We start from the raw sequence: 23,865 nt of genomic DNA on the forward strand, positions 1-23,865 counted from the left end.
TCCAAGGAGCAAGGTGACACTGGAAAACAAGAGGTAGGGGTTAAAAATAACGAATGGGATTGGGCCTTGTTATCTGCATATTACCCTACTGTTTTACATCCCTCCAGTAAACTCACAGAGGATGAAGAACGCATGTAAATTTTAAACTTTTGAGTCATTTTACCAGCAAATATGAATATGCATCATATAGAAGATGGAAGAATTTTCAGATTCTTCATTTGGACAAGTATGTAGTTGGTACACTGGTATAAGTTTGGCCTTTTGGACTTTCAGTCTGAACTCTCTCCTGCCAGTTCACTACAGAAGTGAACACTAGGTGGCAATAAAATCAAAGACATGCTGTTTTCTGGGTTTCTTAAAAATGTTAAGGTGTATGAATATTAATTACTAGCATTTTTATTTTCTGCTTCCTCAAAGTGGACTCAGATGAGCACAGGCTATTAAAATTGTCTGTTTTGTACTTTGTAAGTAAAACATGATTTTATCCCAAACCCAACAGAACACATTACAGGGATAAAAAAATCAGAATTGCAGCCATATAGATTTCATTTTATTAACCAAAGATGTTTCATTATATGTGTAAAATATAGCAGAAAATGAAAATACTTGAGTGCAGTACCTGTATGTATCTACCAGGCACTTCTGTAAATAAAAACAACAACAGTAATAAAAAAACTTAATATCTTTCCACAGCAGCTGTGAACAGTTTCAGTCTGAAAGCGTCTCCTACACAGGCTGATAAAACAGATCTTAAACAAGACAGAAATGGCAAGCAGCAGTGAAATCAGCAGCATTTTTAATAAAAATGAAGGTATTCAAAAGGGTTTTTTGATAAAATAGTGTTACATGAGAATTCAAAAATTCAAGATTTCTGTATAATTTAGAGGCTGAGACAATTCAGAGTTTTCTGATGTACATGATGCATTGGAGAGAAACTCCAACTTATTGGATTTGGATTTCTTTGCAATGGTGAAAGGAACCAGTGATGTCTACAACGCAAATGACACCTGAGTTTTTATATGTAATGTTAACAATGGTGAAATAGTGGTAAGTCTGGAAAAGAAAGTCCTGCATGTGTTTAAAAATACATTTTAGAACAAAACCTTATCAGACAGCATGTTCATAACCAATTCATGTTACTTGTAGAGGCACAAACTATTCAGACATCTGGTTCTTATCACCACTGCTGTGAACAATTCTGAGTTTCTTTTAAATGGAGCATTTCACATCAGACCACTCTGAATGACTTTCTTTAGATCTTAATGGTTTAATTATGCACACGTTTTGAAAAACTGGTGGAATTTCTCTTTTTGCACAGACTGCAGTCATTATTACACTAATGACACTGTGACACTGACAGGCACTGTGTGTGTCGGAACATCATCACAAACTTTAGAAGTCTTAACCTCACACGGGTGGTTGCTCTGTTCATAAGAACACAGTCATCTTTGACTGAAATAAAAGTAGATCCTATTCTTCACAGAGCAAAACGAGTACACAAACTTTGGTCCTTTTTGGCACTTACAATAATCAACAACAATCCAAGTACGACAAAGGTGTAACAACACAGTTTCACACTTTAACTTTAACCAAGAAGTCATGTAAGCTTTTAGAAACAAAACCATTTATTCTCTCTCTCTCTCTCTCTCTCTCTCTCTCTCTCTCTCTCTCTCTCTCAGCTTGTCATTGTGTGCTCATCTGTTTCTGGCACACATATTCATTCAAACATAGTGGTGGCCAGTCCAGTTTGTCTGAAGGTCTCGGCCACTTGTTTGGAGTGCTGGATTTTGGCTGAAAGCGCCTCAAACACGTCGTTCTGGTCCTGAGCAGTGGCAGTCCTGTAGATGAACATGCCCAACGACTCCAAGCCCCTCATGCCCAGGTTCACACCACAACCTTTCAGACAAACATTAATAACATATCATATCATAAAAGAGAAGCTCATAGCAGAAACTACATAATGTAAAATGCCACAAGTAATACATTGACTATATAGCCAGTCTGACAGCCTTTTTATCCAAAACCAGCATGATTTAGTATGCAACAGTGGCCAAAAATAGCTATAAAACTCAAAATGTCAAGGGCCAGGCAGCTGAGGACGCCTCCAAAATGGCAAATGTAAAGTCTACAGCAAAGGTTATGGCCATGACCTTCATTCCTGGATAACAGAAATTTGACACTGCACACCTAACTGGGAACATTTAGCTTTTTTGTCATTAATAAATGAACATTTCCTAATTGGCTTGAAATTACTGCAGGTTAAATATAAGTAGAAAATATACAATTATTAAATACTGACATTTTTCACTCTCAAATGTTCAACCCAGGCTTTGCTAGTTAGTAGAGTCCTGCTGGTGACATTCCATATAAATAAAAATAAAGTGTGGCCAAGACTTAGTAAGGCGTGTGAATGGGATCCTATTGCGTGGCTACAACTTAGTAAGGTGTGGGAATGAGATAATTAAGCCTTGACCACAGCATCATAAGGCATGATGCCTTGTGCCTTAGGGCATGACCCCAACAGGGCTCTGTAAGTTAGCTGTTAGATGATGAGTTACTTGTTTTAAAAAAGGTATAATGTTAAACTCTGCAGTTCTCTCACCTATTAGGGCTTCTTTTACTACAAACACATGTTAAATGTGTGGTCTGAACTCATAAACTGACCAGTGTCGAAGTTGAGCACGCGGGCAGCCTCTCCCTCCACAGTGACAGCCACGTTATCCCCCTCAATGTAAGCAGCGCAGACCCGCCGGTGGGACAGCATGATCTCAAATAGCTTCCGGCTGCACTGCATCCGCTGCAGGGTCAGCTCACTGAGTCGAGGCTCAATGTCTGTCTTATAGGCGTTGAAGGACTGGTGGAATATGTTCTTCATGATCTACACCAGGAGAGAAAAAGCAACGGTTGTCAGTGTGTCAATGAGATTTTATACAAAGTAATGTGGGATCATTTCTATGAGTGTCTGTGTGCTTTTTAAAGTAACCAAAAAGCTCTAGACCTCCAATTATCCAATAATAGTCACAGTCAAAGAAAAGCGTGTTCATGTACTCCTGTAAAAAATAGAAATGTACCATTAGGGGAAGCACATATTCAGACATTATATGACATTTTATGACACTTCCAGTGCATATATTCACTTCTACACATAATGAAACTGATGAATAACAAAACTGTTAGTAAAATTTGCATGCGCTCATTTTACAATCAGATTTGACAATGCACAACTTTGATGAATAAGGGCTAATTTGTGTATCAACCTGAAATGGATATATGTACTTAAAGGTTATTAAATGACAAAAAATTGACTGAATACTTCTTTTATCCTTACTGTATCTAGTTGATCTAACGTATGTTTAGCTAAATTTAGTTTCTTAATTATAATAACTGTGAAAAATGATATACCATACATTTCCTATGCACACACACACATACAAAGAAGTGAATAAATGCCACATGCTCCACTGACTCACATCCTTGCCCCCGCCCTCCTCCCATGGTGTCTTGGTAACATCTCCCCTGTCTTCTGCACCCGTCACACACATAGACTCTCTCTAGCTGTAACCAGGTAACAGCATGTGTCTGTGTGAATGACGTGCTCTGTCACACTAACAGCTGAGCGCTGTGACGCCACTGTCTTATTAAATCTCCTCTCTTTCTCTTTCTCGTTCTCTCTCTCTCTCTTTCATTCACTCTCTCTCTCTCACTCTCTCTCTCTCTCTCTCTCTCTTTCTCCCTCTCTCTCTTTCTATTTCTCTGTCTCTCCCTCTATATCTCTCTCTCTCTTCCTCTTGCTCTCTCTATCTCCTGCACGCTCTAGCTTACTTTCTTTCACTGTTATTCTTGACTGTATGCTCTTTATAGTGACACAGACTTTGCCCTTTATTTTCACTCTTTCTTTCAATCCTTTTTTTTCTATGTCCACACATGCGTCCATCCATTCATCCAGGCATGTCCCATGGACCAGCATGTGATTTCAGCAGGATGGTATGTGCTTCCATTAGTGCTCAACTAAATCACTTTGCCAGTATTTTAACTTGTAGCATTTCAGTTTGTGACCTACACTCCCAAAAGAACATATTACACTGTTAGGATATGCTGCCAAAATGTGTGCACTGAAAAAGTATGACACGATCTTGTCTATCCAGTTTTCTTAACTTTGGCAGTAAATGTGTTGATATATTTTATTTGTGTAAAAATTATGTATACATTCAAATAAGTAAATTAAAGCACTACTTTTTTCAGTGTATACAGGTACCAGGGCGAACACAAAACCAACCGCAACCACACTGGCTACAGCCGGAGGAGTGATTAGACTTTTACTCTGCTGTACTCTCTCTGAAACACTCCTCCGGGGGTACGGTTGGTTACAGTGCTTTTCTCAGCCTGAGAGAGCGGGAGAGCAGGTGTGAGAGCCTCACACAGCATCAGAGAGCTTTCATTGGACCTGCTCTCTCAGCCACTCATGTGGAAATCCCCACTGCAGGCCAGCACACACGGCTCCCAGAACAGGGAAAGCCTGTCACTTCCGTAGCTCTGCCTGACTGTCATCAGGGAGCCAAAAGCTTACGTAACTTTTAATGCAACATATTATATAATTTGGTAAATATAATAGTTATAAAAGATACTTCTTATGTAAGTTGATATGTTCAGGAAGACAGTGGAGAATCCCAGAATGTTACTGATGCAAGAACCTTGTAGCTACTTTACAGGAGGTGGGAAAAAAACACCCTTTTTCGCTGTTACTCAGAATAGTTTTCGACCATTTGTTAAGAAATGTTCACTTAATGTAAAGCTTAGCTTTGGTGTAAAAAAAAACAAAACAATGCTGAATAAAAATAGTGTTAAGAGGTTTTCTTATGACAACAACAATATTATTTTCTGCTAATGATAATGAGTACATGAAATAAAACCCCTGTGGAGTCTTACTCAAGCCTCTTTAAGGTAGCTTTGTAAAAGTGAAGCAACTGTAAGTGTATTACTGAAGAGTTGGCTGTGTGGCGCAGGAAACGCATCATCTTTGAGTCTGCGGATGTGCAGGCCAAGGCCATGTATCGGTTCCGGAATGTTCCATAGATCTTCAGGTGAAAGCAGGGTTTGGCTGAGGCCTGAGAGGAGCTGCGAGGTTCTTTAATGGCGTCGATGCCGTACGCTGACAGGTCAAAGTACAGGCTGTGTGCCCTGATCTCGGGTGTGGGGACCTACAGTGAACAGAGAACAACACAACTTATGAGTGTCCAAAACAGCATAAAAATCTACAACTCACTTAACCACCCTGTCACTCTGCCACCCCCGGCCAGTCATTTAGAGGGGCACTGCCCCATCAACTCAGTAAACCTGCTATTTTGTACACGCTTCTAAAGTGGCATGCTATAAATATATATTTGCCATAAATGTGGCTGTTCTGTTGATTTTCCTGATTGTGTGGCTCATTTGGACAGATCTACCTTAGATTTTGCAAAGTTTTGATATATATATTTTTTTCATCTGCAGGGGTGCACTGCAGCAACATCCTACTTGGATGCAAAATAATATCATTCATTCTTGCATGCAAAATAATATCATTGGGATCACTGGGGAGCCCAGTGATCCCAATGATATTATTTTGCATGCAAGAATGAATAAGATTTAATATTTCATCCATTTTGATGAAGAAAATATCAATAAACATTAAGGTAAACAGAATAAAACAATTAACTACATATATAATGTACATATACACCGACTGGCCATGACACGTCCTTGTATCTACACCCTTTGTCCATTTTATCAGCTTCACTTATCATATAGATTCACATTGTAGTTCTACAATTACACAGTGTAGTCCATCTGTTTGTCCACGTACTTTGTTTGCTCCCTTTTACCCTGTTCTTCGATGGTCAGGACCCCCACATGACCACCTCAGAGCAGGTATTGCAGTGACATTAACATGGTGGTGGTGTGTTAGTGTGTATTGTGCTGGTCTGAGTGGATCAGACACAGCAGTGCTGCTGGAGTTTTTAAACACTTCATTGTCACTGCTGGACTGAGAATAGCCCACCAACCAAAAATATCCAGCCAACAGTGTCCTGTGGGCAGCATCCTGTGACCACTGATGAAGGACTAGAGGATGACCAACACAAATTGTGCAGCAGTAGATGAGCTATTGTCTCAGACTTCACATCTACAAGGTGGCCCAGTGAGTGGACACAGTGTTTAAACACTCCCGCAGCACCGTTGTATCTGATCCACTCATACCAGTGCAACACACACTAACATGCCACTGTCACTGCAGCATTGAGAATATTGTCTATATAAATGAAATAAATAAATGACCAATTAAATATAATTAAATATAATTTTAGTCATTTAAAAAATTAAATTTAAGTACGGTAAGAATAATAAAACCTCATACTCAATACTCAAGGGGCCCCATATGGTTTATACCACTTATAGTAAGGAACAGCCCTGGGGAGGAGGAGATGTCCCTCTTTTAAAACATTCTGTCAGAAACAGAGATAATGGGATATTTAGATGGAAGAATAAAAAGGAATGCAGGTATTTTGACATGGGGTGATGTTGGACAGTCAGACTACGCTGCCATGCATGTAAACAGCACTATAAATAGACTAATCTTTTTCAAATCATATGTTTTGGTTTGCTTAGACTAAGTATTTAGTCAGGCTATTGTGTGCATGTAAATGTTAAGGGTTAACAGTGTCAACAGGTTGCTGACCTAGTTGACGCAGGAAGTTGACACCCTTTCGCTTGGGTTGTTAAAGTGAAACCATAACCAATTTCCCACGGCATTCATTATTCCTTGATGTAAACATCGTTCTACTGACGTCAACAAACCCGTTGTGTTTCATCTCAGTGTAAAATAATGCAGAAATTACCCTGGCAGTTAGATCACAAATCGCTAGGTACGTTAATTAGCACATCAGTGACAAATGACCATGTTTCATGTAGCTGGAGAAGTAAAAGGCAAAAAGCATTCCCTCTTCTTTATTATGAACAAAACATGCCAAGCTCATCGTTTTGTCTTTTCTATTTCTGTCAAATGGTGGCCTAAAAAAATGACCATTGCTCTTTCTGACTCAATCACACATTACACTGATGCAATGAAGATAGGAAATTTGACTGGATAATCATATTTCCTATGTAAGGCAGAATCTACTAGATAGGCAGGCACTGTTTTCTAATAAATGCAGAAATGCTAGCGCAGCGTGACCCAGCCAGGTCATATAAGGAAATGACTGGTCTCTATTACAGCTGAAATGAAGATTCAGAAATGACACTCAGTGAGCATGAACCTCTGGCCTCAGTTGACCCAAATCTCCTTTAGGAATACATACACACAACTCAGGAACACATAACATTTCAACCATGATGTTTCATCTTTATCTTTTGCTTCTTTTCTTGTGTAAAGCACTTTATGATTTTGTAACTAAAATGAAAAGTGCTGTATGCAGTGAGGGGGATGAAGGATTCAAACACTTTTGTGTTTGTTATTTAATACATATGTTCACTTCACATTTACACACATGCCCTTTTGACTTTGTACTTAAGTATGTATAAGAATAAACAAAGAAATGGTATGGAAAAATACAAATTAATAACAATAATACTCTGTTGCAAAGCCATTATTGGCAATTACAGATATGCGACATCTATGGAAAGAAATATTAAATTTTTTGTAGCATTGTGGTTTAATAGTGCCACATTTCACTTGGCACTTGGGACTTTTCTCATTTCAAAATGTATTCTATAAGTCTTCAATGGAATTATAGTCAGGGGATTGGCCAGGCCATGCAAGCACCTTCATCTTCTTTTTTAGAAAATTTACTTTGTTTGGGGTTGTTGTCTTGTTGAAACGTCTTCGCCTCTTTCTTGGCTGAGATTAAATTCAACTCCAATATGTCCTGGTACTTCATTCCATTCATGTTTCCCTCGATATCCTGTAATGCTCTAGTACTGTTTGCAGAAAAGCAGCTCCATATCACAATGCTACCACCCCCGTACTTCACTGTGGGGATATTGTTCTTGGGATCATATGCGCAAACCTTCTTTCTCAAAACATGGTGAGCTGAATTGTCTTGTCTGGCAGGAGTACATATGGTTTTAAAGGAATTCTGATTTGTGTATGTGCACGTTTTAGATCTCTGTGCTCCTTTTTTAGCAGAGGAGTTTTGCGGTGGGCTTATGAACAGAGATGATGGGTGTGCAGTTCATTGCTTATTGTTCGCTGTCTAACTGTTGTTCCTGCTGCTTTCAGGTCATCATGCAACTGTTTTCGAGTGACTGCTGGCCTCACTCTTACCTTCCTTATCATTAGTCTGAGAGCACCATGGTGCACCTATCTGGGGACAATCAGTTATGGTTGATGAACTTTCCACCTGAATATTATTGGAACAACTGTCAAGAATGTTTAAGGTCTTTCCTGAGGCTCTGTAGTTTATTTGATTCAAGTGTTTAATACTGTTTTCCCTGAGAACTTTAGGGAGCTCCTTCACCTTCACTTTGAGTGCTACTTGTTGAGTGAAATCTTCAACCAATCGCAATGTCTTTTAAAATGATACCATTATAATTATATTTAGAATGCAATTATATCCATAGGCCTAGGCCATAAGTCGGCAACCCATATGTTAAGAAGAGCCATTCTGTCAAGTTTCAACAAAAAATCTTTTACTTACTTTGCTCTGCTTTAAGCTTTGGCTCAGCTATAGCTGCCAGGAGAGGCGCCTGCTTCTAGTAAAAAAAGGAGTATTAATTAATGTTGTCTATATTGTTGTTTGTCAGTTAAAGGAATGTGCTATGTGTTAGGGAGTGGATTTAGTTAGATTGGGTTGTGTTTACCAGGGGGTGGAATTGTATGGCTAGAGATGACCTGTGTTTTAGTGATAGACATTGTGTTTCTTTTCGGTGAATCAGATTATTCGGCTCAGCTCATTAATAAATGTCGACTCTTTCAGCTCCCAAATGGCTCTTCATTCAGCTGCACTGTCAGTTTCTTGATTAGCATAATTAACAGTACTTTTCTTTTCAATAAAACCTTTGTCTACTTTCTAATTAACAAAAATTGCATTATATCGGTTTGAAAAAAATGAATTAGATGTTAATAAGAAGATTTAATGGATGAATTTCGAGAGGCAGGAAAAACGCAGGCAAAACCATCAACCAGTCACCAACAGGTTAGAGTCAAAAATCAGAATAACTAGTGAGGCACACTGGGAAACACAGCTAAGAAATAACACAAAAGCAGGTGTTGGGGATAATGAGGGGTGGAACCATTTGTTGTGTCTTAATTTAACAAAAAAGAAAAGGAAAAAAACGGCTCCTCAATGCGAGTCAGCTACCAGCGTTCATTTAAAAGAGACGAGCAATGAATGACACAATACTATTGTGTTTGTATCTGCTTTTCTGCCCGGTGTTTAATGAAAGAGCTTTTCTCGTGGTAGAAACCATGGTCTCCCCTGTGTCTCACTCCATGCCAATGCCAATAATAGTAGTAATAGTAGTAGTATTAGTGATAGTAGTGGTAGTCCAGTAGGCTTCAGTGTCTCTGTTCATTTGTTTCAGAGCTGTACAATGTCTGCTTATTTCATTGCCTAGTTTCCCCTTTTTCAAAGGAGCTGAACTCATTAGTGAAATCAGTCAGAACTGAACACTGAGCAATATTCTGTTTGAACTGAGTTTAGTATGTACCAGCCATTACCAGTGTGGTAGTTGTGTATGGCTGCCTAACTGTTAGTATAAAAGATAAGATCAAGCCTGTGCAGACCTTTCCTTGAACCCATCTGTTTCCCATTTGTCACTGAAAACCCCCCACTGACTATTAAATGGCTTACATTTATCTCTCAGTCACTCCACGCTCGTAAGCAGCAGTGGCAGCTGGACAAGCTGTCGCTCCTATCTTGCTAAAAGCACTCAATCATTTAATATTTAAAAAAGATCCAGAAGATTCAATACTGCCATAAAACTGAATTAGTCTGATGTAAATAACTGAATATCAGATACAGAGAAGCTTGCGTCCGTGGCTCAGTGGGAGCGCAGAGCTGCAGTTTCAGGAATTATTAAACAAATAAGTGCAACTGGCATCTACAGTTTGTCTGCCTTTCATTCAGTCTAGATCAGATACCATATGCCTTCTGTCTGACCTTTGCTGGCCTGAGCCTTTTTTATCACTTGTCTTACAGCTACAGCTCTGATATGCAGGACTTAACTAAAGCAGTACGATATGAACATTAAAAGCTACATGCGTGATGCAATGATAGAGCTATGCAGCCACAGCCTCTCCACTGAAGTATATTTAGCTCCAAGGTAAGAACTCAGTCACTTTTAGATCTGCAGATTTAATACAATTTGTTTTCTAAAGAAAGGCACCGCCTGCCTCAGAGGAAATGAACTGAGATGCTGTAAAGCTCTTTTTGCTGGTAGTGATCATATGTAAGCATGAGCCCAAGGTCACCAAGCCAAATGCTAAGCATTAGACATAGGAGTTTAAAGCCCCCCCAGCACTGAGCTGTGGAGCAGTGGAACTTCATTCTCTGAAGTAATGAAGTTTTATTAGATACCTTCGGGATAATCTGGAGTGATCCAGAACATCTGTGTCTGACTTCACTAATGCTCTTCTGGCTGAATGCAGTCAAAACCTTACAGCAATGTTCTGACATCTTGTGTAAAGCCTTTCCTGAAGATTAGAGGCTGTTACTACAGCAGATGGGGTGAACTCTACAAACCTTTGGACATGTGGTGTATGTAGGGCACTATAAAGTTGCATGCAAAAGTGTTCAAAATGTGACCACTTGAACACAAGTGCGAGCTTTTATTTAAATCTGAGAGCATCAGATTCAATCAAGAGCTGAGTAGAGTAGAAATGTCTGTAAATCTCAGCCTGAGGTGCCAGAATGTAACTGCTGCACCATTTAAGGTGGAACGGGAGAATTCCAACACTAAAACTTTTTAGTGTTTGACAGTTTCTCGTTGCAGAATAAATTTCAGGAAGACAGCTGGAGTGCTTATCAATGCAAATAAGTCCATTCATCTCCAAAGTATCGATGTTCATCTTAAGTCTCTCTCTTTGCCGTTTCATTAGCTGCTAGCGAGATTGTTTAGATTGTTTTCTGTGTTTCAGGGTTAAAGATCAGTGATTAGCAGTTATAGGCTACATTAACAGCGTATAAGACCATTTATTGTTAAAACTGTGTTAGAACGATCAGCAGAGCTTTATTTTACTGCGAAGGAGGATTATTTTATTTTTACCTAAAAATGTACTTCTGCTGTGGAGCCGCAACAGGGCTTGAAAGAGCCGCATGTTGCCGACCCCGTCCTAGTTTTTAAACAGGAAAACCTCCCTCTACAGACTGCTGCTGCACTGCTGTCGGAGGCGAGTAGGCCTGTATACAACAGATGTAGCAATGGTTACATTTTTCATTTTGTCCAGAGTGTCACTCTGTGACACTGTGAGAGTGTTTAAAGATATGCTTGCTCCTCTATTTTACTAACATCTTTGTGCTATACAGTTTTTGGAAAGTAGGCCTAGGCTGGTATGTCCACCTTCCCTGATGTCCACTGGTATCAGAGGAGTTAAAGGTCTGTAAAGCTGACCTGTCTCTGGTCCAGTCTCTCTATGGTGGCATTCGCTCCATAGGCGTGGCATGACTCTACAATATACTCTGAGCTAATGCCCAGCACAGAACAGGAGTCCCCACAAGAGCCATCAGCTACTACAATCACCCGGGGCCATTCTCCACTCGGGATCCGCCTCAGATACTCATCTGTGAACTAGAGAGAGAGAGAGAGAGAGAGAGAGAGAGAGAGAGAGAGAGAGAGAGAGATAATGCTTTAAGTGACACAGTGGTTGGAAATGACCTATTTGTAGTCCCTGCACAAGTGTGTTCTTTTGTAGCTACTGCAAAGTTTGACAAGCTTTACAGAGCACTGGAACACAACTCGAAACGCTAACATTTAGAATAATTCCATTCTAATAATATTTCGTTTGGATGTGAGTTGGAGGGAACAACAGTAACAGTAACGCAGCAATATTAACATTATCTAGCAATTCCAAACATTGTGGTGGTCCAGTTTTAATTGTCCTGTAAAAACTGAGTTATGTGCTACAAAGTCCCATCCAATCACTGCTTCACAACCATCTCTAAGCACTTCTCCAGACTCGCAGCTCAGTGACAGAACTATTAATAGACAGCTCTAAGGCAGGGGTGTCCAATCTCATCCGCAGAAGGCCGGTGTGATTACAGGTTTTCACTTCAACAAGCAGGAGGTCACCTTATGAAATGTATGACGACTAAGACCAACTGATTAAACAAGTAGAATCAGGTGTGCTCCAGCTTTTTTGGAGTGAAAACCTGCAGCCACACCGGCCCTTTGCGGATAAGATTGGACACCCCTGCTCTAAGGTAAGCTAAACATCTGGTTACTGTGTTTACTAATGTCCAATTTAATATGATGTTTAATGATAAATAATGTTAGAAATGTTAAGACCAGGCAGTAGCTAATATATCATTGATTGAACTTCAGAGGAAGCAGGATGCAAATGGAAGTTGGTTTTGTTGAAATCTGTGGGAAGAACAATAAAGGAAGAAATAAGACTGAAACTGTACACTAAGAAAACTGGAAAACTACAGACCAACAAAGCTAACAGAGCAAACAGGGTTACAAGTAGCAGACAATGCCAAGGAAAGAGCAAGACAAAAACAAGGGGTATAAATACTGACGAAAATGAACAACAAACACTTGGACAGGGTTACAGACCAGACACAGAGAGGGGCAAGAAGAAAGGGTGGAGCCAGAGAGGGGCAAGAAACCCAAAACAAAAACAAAAGCACATGGCCAAGGAGCTATTTCACATAAATTTCTCAGTTAGCCAGATAATATAAGCCCAAAGATGAGGACTGTCCAATAGGAATGTCCCTCAGTTCTTTTCCTACTGGATAGGCTTGACTTTGGGCTTAACTGATCTGGCTAAACTGAGGAATCCTGCTTTGTGAAATACCCCCCTGAGACACGAGGGAAGGTAAACAAGACTAAACAGACAAAGACAAGGGCAAGGATGTTACAGCTAAGTTAGCTTTTCTTAGCTTGGCTTTAGACATGATTGACTGTTTATTAAAGCAGTTAGAGTAAAAAGGACTATTCCATGCTCACATTTGCAATTAACACATTCATTTTGAAGATAAATATTAATGCCCTTGTACACCTACGTATTCTTTGAGATTTGCATGGAGACCTTGTGTAAAAGATGACATATTCTAAGCACCTTATATTGCAGTTTTAGTCAGGCCATCCATTTGTTTAGTAGGTGATGTTTGTCCAATGTGTTTATTTATTCAGTACCGTTCAGATCTCAAACTCATGAATGAGCAGCTGTTGATGTGTTTTTGGCCTGCTAAACAGATTTTTTTGGTCCAGCCCACTTCCCACTGGACAGACTGGCCCCTTACCTAAAAGAAAACCACAAACAAACAGTAGGCCAAGGAAATGTGGGCGTACGAGAAATCTACATGCTCTAGAATTCAATTATTCTAAATATAGGCTATATCATGTATCAATGTCCAGCTCAGAGACTGGATATGGGAACATGTTTAAAGTGTAGATAATTATAAGGAAGTGATAACACGACCGCATTGGGATGTTTGGCCATTGCTTCCCACTCACACTGAGCCAGACGGACGTCTCATCACCTAAAAGACCCCTAAATCAAATCAAACTCAATTCTAGTTTGCTTTATTAGATATGAGGCCCTCAGTGTGTCCGGCTACATCAGTGCCAGCTTAAAATAGATAAGACTAGATACGGCTTAATGTACGAATTAGACAGGTTGAATGCAGACTCTCTGGCATGTGACTGGATGTTTGCAGGATGAGCAATTAACACAATAACACAAACCATCATGTAAATATTCTAGGCAAATGCATCATCATTTTATATCAGAATGCTGCTGGTCACTGAAAGCTAACAGTCTCTCTCGTTTGATAAAATGCTTTTTTTTGCATTGAGACATTCATTGCTGTTATATAAGCTTTTAACTCATAACATTATTTTTCTTTTGTTTTTCTTTTTTGTGAACATTTCATGAGGAATGGATCAATAGGAGTGTTCTGAAATTACTTATCTCATTACATTAACATACATTGGAACAGAGCATTTTTTCCTTCTCCTAAAAAGTTACTTATTTTGGAGATGTGATATTTTATGATGACACCAGTAGCTGTCATAATAATGTCATCACCTCAGATCTTTTGCTGAAATTCTTGAACAAGTAGGACCCTCCCTATAGGAATTGCCTCAGGTTTTCTGCAGAGACTGCTTAGGGCCCCTCCCGAGCAGGCACGCGGTGCGGATAAGAAGGCTGAAGAAACCCAAACAAAAGTCTGTCCCGACTAAAAATAAACGCGTCTTCATGTCCGGTCAGGAATGAATGCTCCTGCGGCGGGCAGTGAAAAGCTACTGGCCCTTACAAAAGAACGAGACAGGGAGGAGGAGAGCAGCAGGTCAGCTCCAAATCACAGCATTGATCTGAGACACAGACAGACAGAGATAAAGCAAGTGAGAGAAGTAGGGAGGAAAACCAAAGGGGAACAGTGAATCTATTAAAAGGCTTTATTGCTCTCTCTCGCCTTCTTCCTGCGTCAGCACTGTTACCCAGCCTCTTCTCAATGCAATCACCTGTACGTAAAGCCTGCTACGGGTAGTGCAGCATGCGCCATCAAATTCAGTCAGTTTACACAATGCAGCACTCACTGCTGTTCACAGTCTGAGATTACACAACACTGTGATGTGAAGATTTAAAGCAATAGCTAAACAAAGAAAATCATAGTTACACTGTTCTTCTCCTTTACCCGAAACGCAATCAGCCAAAAACACACACCATGTTGAGTTGGTAAGTAATCTCAAATAGAGATTACATACTTGGACAAAAGTGCAGAAAGCTTCAGGTTTCAATATGGCTTTTACTACAATTTTAGCCCTGCAATGTACTTTTGTCCATTTTTATAGACAACATAATGCTACAGTGACAGAAACAACAGAAACAAGTCTACTTGATTATTTAACAACTCAATACAGTTTAAAGCAGGGGTGTCAAACTCAACCACTAAAAGGACCATATTAAAAAAGCTTAAAAAAAATTACTAAACATTTTTCCATTGTTTATTCAAAATATGGCAAAAGTGCAACAGCAAAATAGCCATTAAATACTTATTCAAAATAATAATTCTAAACAAAAATAAATTGTTTTAGGGAGCTCCAGCTCCCCACCGCGACCCAGGAGGATAAGCGGTTTAGATGATGTATGTATGTATGTATGTTTTAGGGAGTTTTTTAAAACTGCCAATTTGCCAATTTGCTTGAATTGGACACCAGGCGTCTTTTCTTTTTGTGTAACTGCTGGCCCACAGATTGTTGGAAAGGGGGTCAGAATGCACACTATGGTGCATGCTGGGGACTGTAGTGCATCTCAGGGTGAAACGGGCTAGTAAGAATAGAAAATTAAAATAATTTTGCGGGCCGAATAGGACTGTGTCATGGGCCTGACTTGGCCCGCAGGCCTTGTGTTTGACACATGGGGTTTAAAGAAAGTGTGAGTAGATCCTAGAGTAAAATTTTATTGCTGAAGTGTTGTTCTGTGGTGGCTCTGCGAGAAATGAGAGCTCAGTTACATGTTATCTTTAACTTTATTGAGATCTGTACTAAAACTTAGCATAAAGTTTCACTTTTCTTTCCTTCTGATCTTATTGTTGTCTGTGAGGAACTACAGAGATATTAAGGAGATCTCTTGTTAGATTTTTCTTTCCTATGGATGTTTTCTTTCCTATGGGATGTTGCAGCACCGTGCTAGTTGGCAGTACCAGAGTGAAAGTAGTCAATGAAAGTAGCCTTTCATTTTACAGATTTACTGTAAAATGAAAGGCTAACTAATTACAATAACTACCACAGAAAGTCTAAATTATGTCAATTTATAACTGGCCAATTTGTGTATTGCTGATGATTGGATGCTTGATGCTTGTTTGGGGTTCTAATGAGTTACATTTTAAATTATAGATGATCTTCTCAGTGTTCTCAATCCAGCAATCCACAGCTAGGTGTCATAACAACGTATTTCTTTCTTTTCCAGCTAACTTTACTTTGGTGGCAGTGGTTTCATCATTGCTTTTTTCCCGTTATAAACATTTTTCTCATTACATACTTAGGTAATATAATTTCTTTTTCACATATTTGTTATACACATCGCACTTTCATGCAAGGTCATACAGAAACCGTTGGGCCCGATCTCTAGGCGACCCGTTACATTTAGAGCATCATATGCTTTCAAAGAGCTAAGACAATTATTTATTATCGCCCACCGCTAATTCTTTCGTGATACGAGGCTGAAGTCAGCTATTCACCAGCTTTTGGTTCGCATTTTCCTGTTCCACCTTAAATGGTGCAGCAGTTACATTCTGGCACTTCAGGCGTCAGAACTGCTGGACTACTTAAGGTGGAACAGGAAAGTTAGCTAGCTAGCTACCGAGACATCAGGATACTATTAGCGATTTTTTATGATTGTTATGAAGAAAATGACCATAATACTAAGATAAAACAATGGTTAGCGTCATTTTAACAGAGAAAATCCTCACATTTGTGGGTTTCTTTTGGTCGCCCGCGCAGCCATCTTGCTGGTTTTCTTTTTTTCTCTTAACACTGTTTGGACTGTGCCTCTGAAAAACCTCCGTTTGGAGGGCCATGTAGCCCTAACACTTCGCCCGACCCCTCTATGTCAACAAAAACTGGGACACCCTACCCCTAGACGTGAACGCGCAAAACAGAGGGCTAAGGGCTAAGTGGTAGGGGCAAGGGGTGAAATGGGATTGGGCCTTGGAGGGAAAGGTGCTCAAACTTAAAAATGAGGCACATGGACCAAAATGATAAAACATCAACTACAGCATAACTCTTTAACTCCAGCAGCAACCAGTATTCAAAAAGTACATGACAAGGAATCTTACATAACATCACTTTACACCATTAAATTGCCTTTCATCAAAATAGTGTTCTCATAATTATTCCAAGATACCCACAGTGTGATGTAAATAATAATAAAAATATCACAATATCTATGTTAATTAACAGTGACTGAAGCTTTTTTAAACTATACAGAATTACTTTCACAGGAACATTGTATACCAGCAGCCAATAAAATAAAACAAGCTCACAAATACAACAAACACATGGGCTAACTGAGTTAAGCCTGCCACCGCATGATAGGCTATAACAGAAACATGTTTCCAAAATGGATGATGGCAAAACACACAGAACCATCCCAAACAATATTCCACTGTCAATATGAAAATGAGAGTTAAGAAGGCCATCAGCTCTGCTGCTCTACTAGACTTGAGTTTGATCAGCTAATTTAGGTGCAGTGTATAAGATTTGGGGGGATCTATTAGCAGAAATGGAATACAGTATACAAAACCATGTTTTCATTAGTGTATAATCACCTGTAACTACAAATCGTGTCTTTGTTAGCTTAGAATGAGCCCTTCTTATCTACATAGGGAGTGGGTCCTCTTCCAGCAGAGACCCCCAGGTTGTGCCACCATGTTTCTACAGCAGCCCAGAACAGACCATCCAAACATTGACTCCAGAGAACGCCGTTCATGTTTTTACATTGAAATGGCGGCTTGAATTTGATGATGCTATAGAACTGGTTAGAATACGTAGGAAGAAGAATCAGTGGTTGCTGCCAATGCTGGCTAACCATTTTGTGTGAGAAGCTTGAGAACCCAAATTTTGACAAATGGAGGATCATGTTTATCGTTTAGCTCAAGAAAAAGCAAGGGAGAGTGAATCCTCGTCGTAAAAGAAGCGAAAACATGATGGCCGCCATAGGTTTTACTGCACGCTTGGAAGGGAGGGGTGAGGGAGGGGTGTTCAGTTGGTTGCAACCTGCAGCTTCACCGCTAGATTCCTCTAAGTCCTATACACTGCACCTTCAATACATTACATTAACAACCAATTTAAGTGAACATTGATTTGGATGGTCCAGACTTTTTCAGCATACCAGCTAAAATTACACTGCTGCACACTTTTTACAAGGGTATTTTCCTACACACAGATTATCATTTAGTCAAACTAGCTCATATTACCAGCAAACCAGCTAATAAAACAACTTATCTTTGAGTAGATACTGTTGTTGATAAGCAAGTTCAGCTGATGGTGATATCAATCACAGATTAATCCAAAGATGTTTTTTATATGTTTTGTCTGAGGAAGTGGATAGAAAACAACATTCTTTTATCAGCATATCTGGATATTTACATTCAAATCTGGCTGAACTGAAGACTGAGTGAATAACACATAGAAACTGTCGATTGGCTGTGATTGGAGGACCAGGAAAACAAGATGGGGCTTCAGAGTGGTCTGTCAAAGAAGGGCAGTTAGATGTACACAAATCATCAATGTAAAAGTAGTTTGAAAAAAAATGCATCCCTGTCATTTTAGTGCCGTTCTAGCATTAAATTATTTAGTCATTTAGGGGCAAAAGAGCACATGTGCCACCACTAGCTAGACAAAATAATAGTACAATAATAAACCAGAAGTTGTTAGAGGCCCCCTGGTGGCCATGGGGCCCGAAGCAGCCACTTGTGTTGCTTAATAGGCAGAGCCAGCGCTGGTCTTCAGGTTAGGAAATGGATTTCACTTCCTACTCCTGCAATATCAGGTATCTGATAATGATCTTTAAATGCTGCACAACGTTACATCATTTTCTATCATTCTGAAAGCTTGTCAGAATTTTCCGGGCCTAGTTACAGTTGCTAAGCTACTATTGGACATTGGGTATTTAGGGAAGGGATTAAGTGAAAGGTGCACTATGACTGGTTTGATTTATTTGTAGAAGTACATCATATTCTTTTGAATATTATGGAAAGTCTAGTTTTTACTTCACAATTTATTGCACAAAGTAATGGAGTGAAAAAGTAGAACAATTTTTAATGGAGTGAAAGTAGAAGTGTCAAAAATGAAAATTCTTTGGAAAAAGACAGATACTTGAAAAAAGTACTTTAATACAGAAATTAAATATATGCACATGCATGTACATGCTTCCATTAGTTATTAGCTACATTAGCTTCAAAACTAAAAAAGCAAGCTTCAGACACCAAACATGTTTTGGCTGAATGATTGCTGGATCAGGCTGTATAATGATGGACCTGTGAAGAGACACGCAGCAGACCCCTGGCCTTCTGCGGTCTGTCAGTAGATGTTCCCACTGCAAAGAAGAATAACGAACATTTCCCCAATCTCACTGTGGAATGCTTTGAAGATTCATTTCTCATCATACGTTCCATACCTACCAGTTCCCCTTAAGGAACATTTCGTTCTTATTACAATTTCATCAGGTTTAATGGAAAACTCTCCTGCTCTTAGAACATCCTTCACATTCTAATCCTCTGCATGCCAGGCAGTGGCGACGCTCAAGGCCGCTGTCTCTGTTCAATCTCACTCATGCATTCAATTTTACTGCTCTGCCTCTGCACTCTTGTTCCTGAGGCAGTGGCTGTTTTCTAATGATAGCACAGAACAATCCCACAGAACGGGGCGGAATAGCAGAGGCCAATGTACGGGTGAATCAACTGCTTGACATGCAAACCCTTGTTTCCTACACACAACGCTATGCTGAATACAGTCAAATTTTAAAATCCTATTTTTAATTGGTATAAAAATTCTGTCAAAGTTCTTTAAATGTTGAAAAGGTTCTTCATACTAACAAATCTAATTTACAAAATAGTTCTTCAAAAGAACCACTTACTGAAATGTTTTATAGTGGCTCCTCTTTGGTATAGCTCCAAACGTACGCTTTTGGCTCCTTTATTTTTAAGAGTTTATTTTTCCTCTCCGTCCTCTAACCTCTTCTTTCCACTTTCCTTTTTCTCTGTCCCACTGTGTCTCTCTTTCTCCTTCCTCACAAGACGAAAACCAGTTGTCACCTTGAAGGCGGGCAGGCGTCCAGAAATCTACAAATCTTTCTCGAAAGAGAACATGAGGCTACATTTCATGCGAAACTTTTCCAAGCCAATCAAATACTGTGGGATGCATGCTGATGTGATTACTGCTGCTTTAAAATCTGCCAAGAGGTGCCCCAAACTCTTTAACAGGTTCAATCACTTTCATCTTCTCTCCTCTGGTGCTCTGAGCTGGATCTGCTCTGTCAGGTGTCCTGCTGGGCGCTTTACCAGAGAGACTCAGAAGCTTTTTCTGGATGAGCAGAACTCTGCTCCCTCAGAAGCTTTAGTCTCTCAGACTAAAGTCTCTCAGTCTCTCAGACGGTTTCCTGTACACAACGTTTACAGCTGGTATAGTATTTCACTGTAAACAAAAAAGACGAGCTGCTACTGTAGGGAAAACTGTGGTGAAAATTGCATTCCTTTAAGCCTGGCCATTTACCGTTTATACTATTATAACTGTAATAAATCTATTTCATTTTTATTTAGTGTGACACACTGGGAAAACCTTTCTTGTTTATACAGGTATACATGGGTGCACACACACACACACACACACATATATATATAGCAGTGGAAATGCTGTTAATGACAGTTACTGTAATTTTATTAACAGTCATTTTCTATAATTTCATCTATTGATGTCCATGTTTATGTTTATGAAATGATGTAGATTTCCCAGTAAGTTAACTGTGAAATCTTTATTTACAGTGTGGAACTCAAACCAGTCAACACTATATCACCCTGGTTCACTCCAGCATTACACTATATCACCCTGATCCACTGTAATATTACACTATATCACCCTGGTCCACTCATTATTACATTAAATCACCCTGATCTGCTCCAGTGTTACACTATATCACCCTGGTTGACTGTAGTATTACCCCATATCACCCTGTTCCACTCCAGTATCACCCCGATCCACTGTAGTATTACACTATATTACCCTGGTCCACTCCAGTATTACACTATATCACTCTGGTTCACTCCAGTATTACACTATATCACCCTGATCCACTGTAGTATTACACTATATTACCCTGATCCACTGTAGTATTACACTATATTACCCTGATCCACTGTAGTATTACACTATATCACCCTGGTCCACTCCAGTATTGCACTATATCACTCTGGTCCACTCAGTATTACACTAAAATACCCTTGCCCACTCCAGCATTACACCATATCACCCTGATCCACTTTAGTATTACAGTATATCACCCTGGTCCACTCAGTATTACATTAAATCACCCTGATCCACTGTAGTATTACACTATATCACCCTGATCTGCTCCAGTGTTACACTATATCACCCTGGTTCACTCTAGTATTACACTATATCACCCTGATCCACTCTGGTATTACACTATATCACCCTGGTTCACTCTAGTATTACACTATTTTACCCTTGCTCACACCAGTCCTACCACCTTAAAAATACAGTGAACAGAAGCATGACCTCACTGACCTTTGTGCCTAAGTGCACTTTCACGTCCACTTTCTGCTTCTTTTGCTCCAGTATGCTGAGCAGGTACTCCTGAAACACTCCAATCTTGGTGAAGAAGTGCTCGTTGTGCCAGCAGCCCTCCATGTTGTCGAAGTCCACGCCGAGGCCCAGCAGGAAGCGCACGCTGCGCGGGTCCAGTGCGATCTGCTGCGGTCTGCAGAGCAGCGCCGTCCTGTAGCGCTCGTCCAGCACGGTGAGTTTCAGCACTTTGCCCGTGCGGACAGCGACCAGCGCCGCCGTCAGCCCGATGGGTCCAGAGCCCACCACCAGCACGGAGATGCGCGCGCGCCACTGCCGGATGCCGTCCAGGCTCGCTTTGACAAGCACGTACACGGCCACGGCCAGCAGCGTGCTGAGTGCCGTGTCGCACGCGCTCCCGTACTGCCCGTCCGCGCTCGAGTTGGCGCGCGGGGCCGCGCCGTCCGCCCCGTCCATCGCGGGCTGTTTCCTTCACTCCCCCGACAGATACGCTTTTTCCATCACGCGGTGACCACGCTGCAGCTGGAGAGAAGCGCGCGGTGAAACTGACCGGCAACAACAAAAAGCGCACACAAAAAAACGGACCTTTCCACAACTCAGATCTCCTCCTGTCCGCGTGGATTCACCTGATGCACCAAAGCCGGAGAGAAAGCGCAGCGCGCGCGCTGTACTGCGCTCTTGCAAGGGCTGAGCTGACTGGCGCGAGAGTGAGTGTGTCAGAGTGTGTGAGAGCGTGTGGGAGTGTGTGGGGGTGTGTGTGGTGTGTGTGTGTGTGTGCGCGCGCGCACTCTGAAGCGCTGACTGAGAGACGAGCTCTTTCGCCTCTCGGGACAGGACACGTTGTGGTTTTCTTTTCTCCCACCCGCATTCCAACAAGCCCCGCCCACCCGCTCTACGATTGGTCACTAGGCCACACAACACTCAGAAGCAGTTTTACGATAGTTTGTCGGAATACAGGTGGGAATAAAACTCGCTCTGCGTCGCTTAGCAACGAGAGACGCTAAAAAGGACTTTGGGCTTTTTATTTAGATTTAGGTTCGCGTTATCGAACTGATTAGCTTTTAATTATTTGTTTATATAAAAGTGGAATATTTGTGAACTGTTAGCCAATCCTAGCGCAGGAGGCGGGGTTAGGCGGTATACAGGTGGGCGAAAAAACTACAACGCGGATAGACAGCACCCTTACTAAACCTATGGCGGTCCGTCAAAGCAGCTTTACAGTAATTCTGTGACACATTGCTTACCTAAAGCTAGAACACCCAAGAAATGACTAGAAACAGTCCTCAATGCAGCACCTACTGTCAGTATTGTTTTCCCACATTAAAGCCTGTGACCCGTTACTCAGCACTGAAGATCCAAGGGCGATGTGGAGGCCTCTGGCTTTTGCAACACGAACCAAATGTATCTTTAGAAACATACCTCTCAGAGTTATTTTCAGCCATTATTGATCTATGGGGCCAAAAGGAGTCAAGTCGATGAAACTCATACATATACTCCACTAGAGCCCTGCCAGTGACTGTGCAAAACTGATAAAGCAGTTATGGGGTGCTCGTAGGGAAGAGATGTGAGTTAAAGGGGAATTCCACCCATTTTTCAAAAGCTCTCCATAATATACTGACTAAGATGTAGACAGAATCAATCACTGCAGTGGTGATAGGACGTCCGAAGTGTTTAATGCCTCTAAAAGCTCCCTCACAGAAAGTTATTACATTGAATGGTAATGAACATGGTGCCTGATGCATGAGGCATTGTTTTATGATAGTTTTGACGCAAACTTTTTTTATATTTATAACTTTAAATTCATTAATGGCGGAGAGGCACATGAAGGGCATTGTAGGACAAACCGGTCCTCATAGAAAGCATTTGATTTTACACTATTCCACCATCATTACGAGTAAATATAATACAGTACCTTTAGTCAGGGAACATAATTGTACCATAATCTATTGAAATTATATTTTTACACACCCCGTCTCATCTCCAGGCTTTTTGTTTTAAAACACTAGGTCATGAAATCATACAAATATGTATTTTTCCCTGGGAAAAACTAATTTAAGGTACACAATGTTGTACCTTTAAGGAGACATTTACGTTGTTTGGACCTTGAACAATAAATAACATTGTGGCCCCTGGTTCCTATCCTATCCACTGTAAAGAAATAGGAAAGAGTAGGAACAGGAAAGTTTCTCTACAATCAATCATTTTACATCAAACAACTCTACACCGATCAGGCATAACATTATGACCACCTCCTTGTTTCTACGCTCATTGTCCATTTTATCAGCTCCACTTACTATATAGGTGCACTTTGTAGTTCTACAATTACAGACTATAGTCCACCTGTTACTCTGTATACTTTGTTAGCACACTTTTACCCTGTTCTTTAGTGGTCAGGACCCCCAT

The 23,865-nt window shown here is 40.4% G+C and overlaps 1 protein-coding gene across 1 annotated transcript; it reads right to left on the reverse strand.

Moving 5' to 3' along the window:
• Positions 1-675: 675 nt before the first annotated feature.
• On the reverse strand, positions 676-21,918 carry si:dkey-234i14.6. Its single transcript, XM_036567953.1, has 5 exons — positions 21,445-21,918; positions 11,584-11,760; positions 4,980-5,198; positions 2,665-2,878; positions 676-1,896 (listed from the first exon to the last, which is right to left on the reverse strand). Exons 1-5 carry the CDS (start codon positions 21,916-21,918, stop codon positions 1,718-1,720), a joined length of 1,263 nt encoding a protein of 420 aa, XP_036423846.1. The 3' UTR covers positions 676-1,717.
• Positions 21,919-23,865: the final 1,947 nt, after the last annotated feature.

Source organism: Colossoma macropomum, unplaced genomic scaffold (assembly GCF_904425465.1).
Source record: "Colossoma macropomum unplaced genomic scaffold, Colossoma_macropomum, whole genome shotgun sequence".
NCBI classification, from domain to species: Eukaryota; Metazoa; Chordata; class Actinopteri; order Characiformes; family Serrasalmidae; genus Colossoma; species Colossoma macropomum.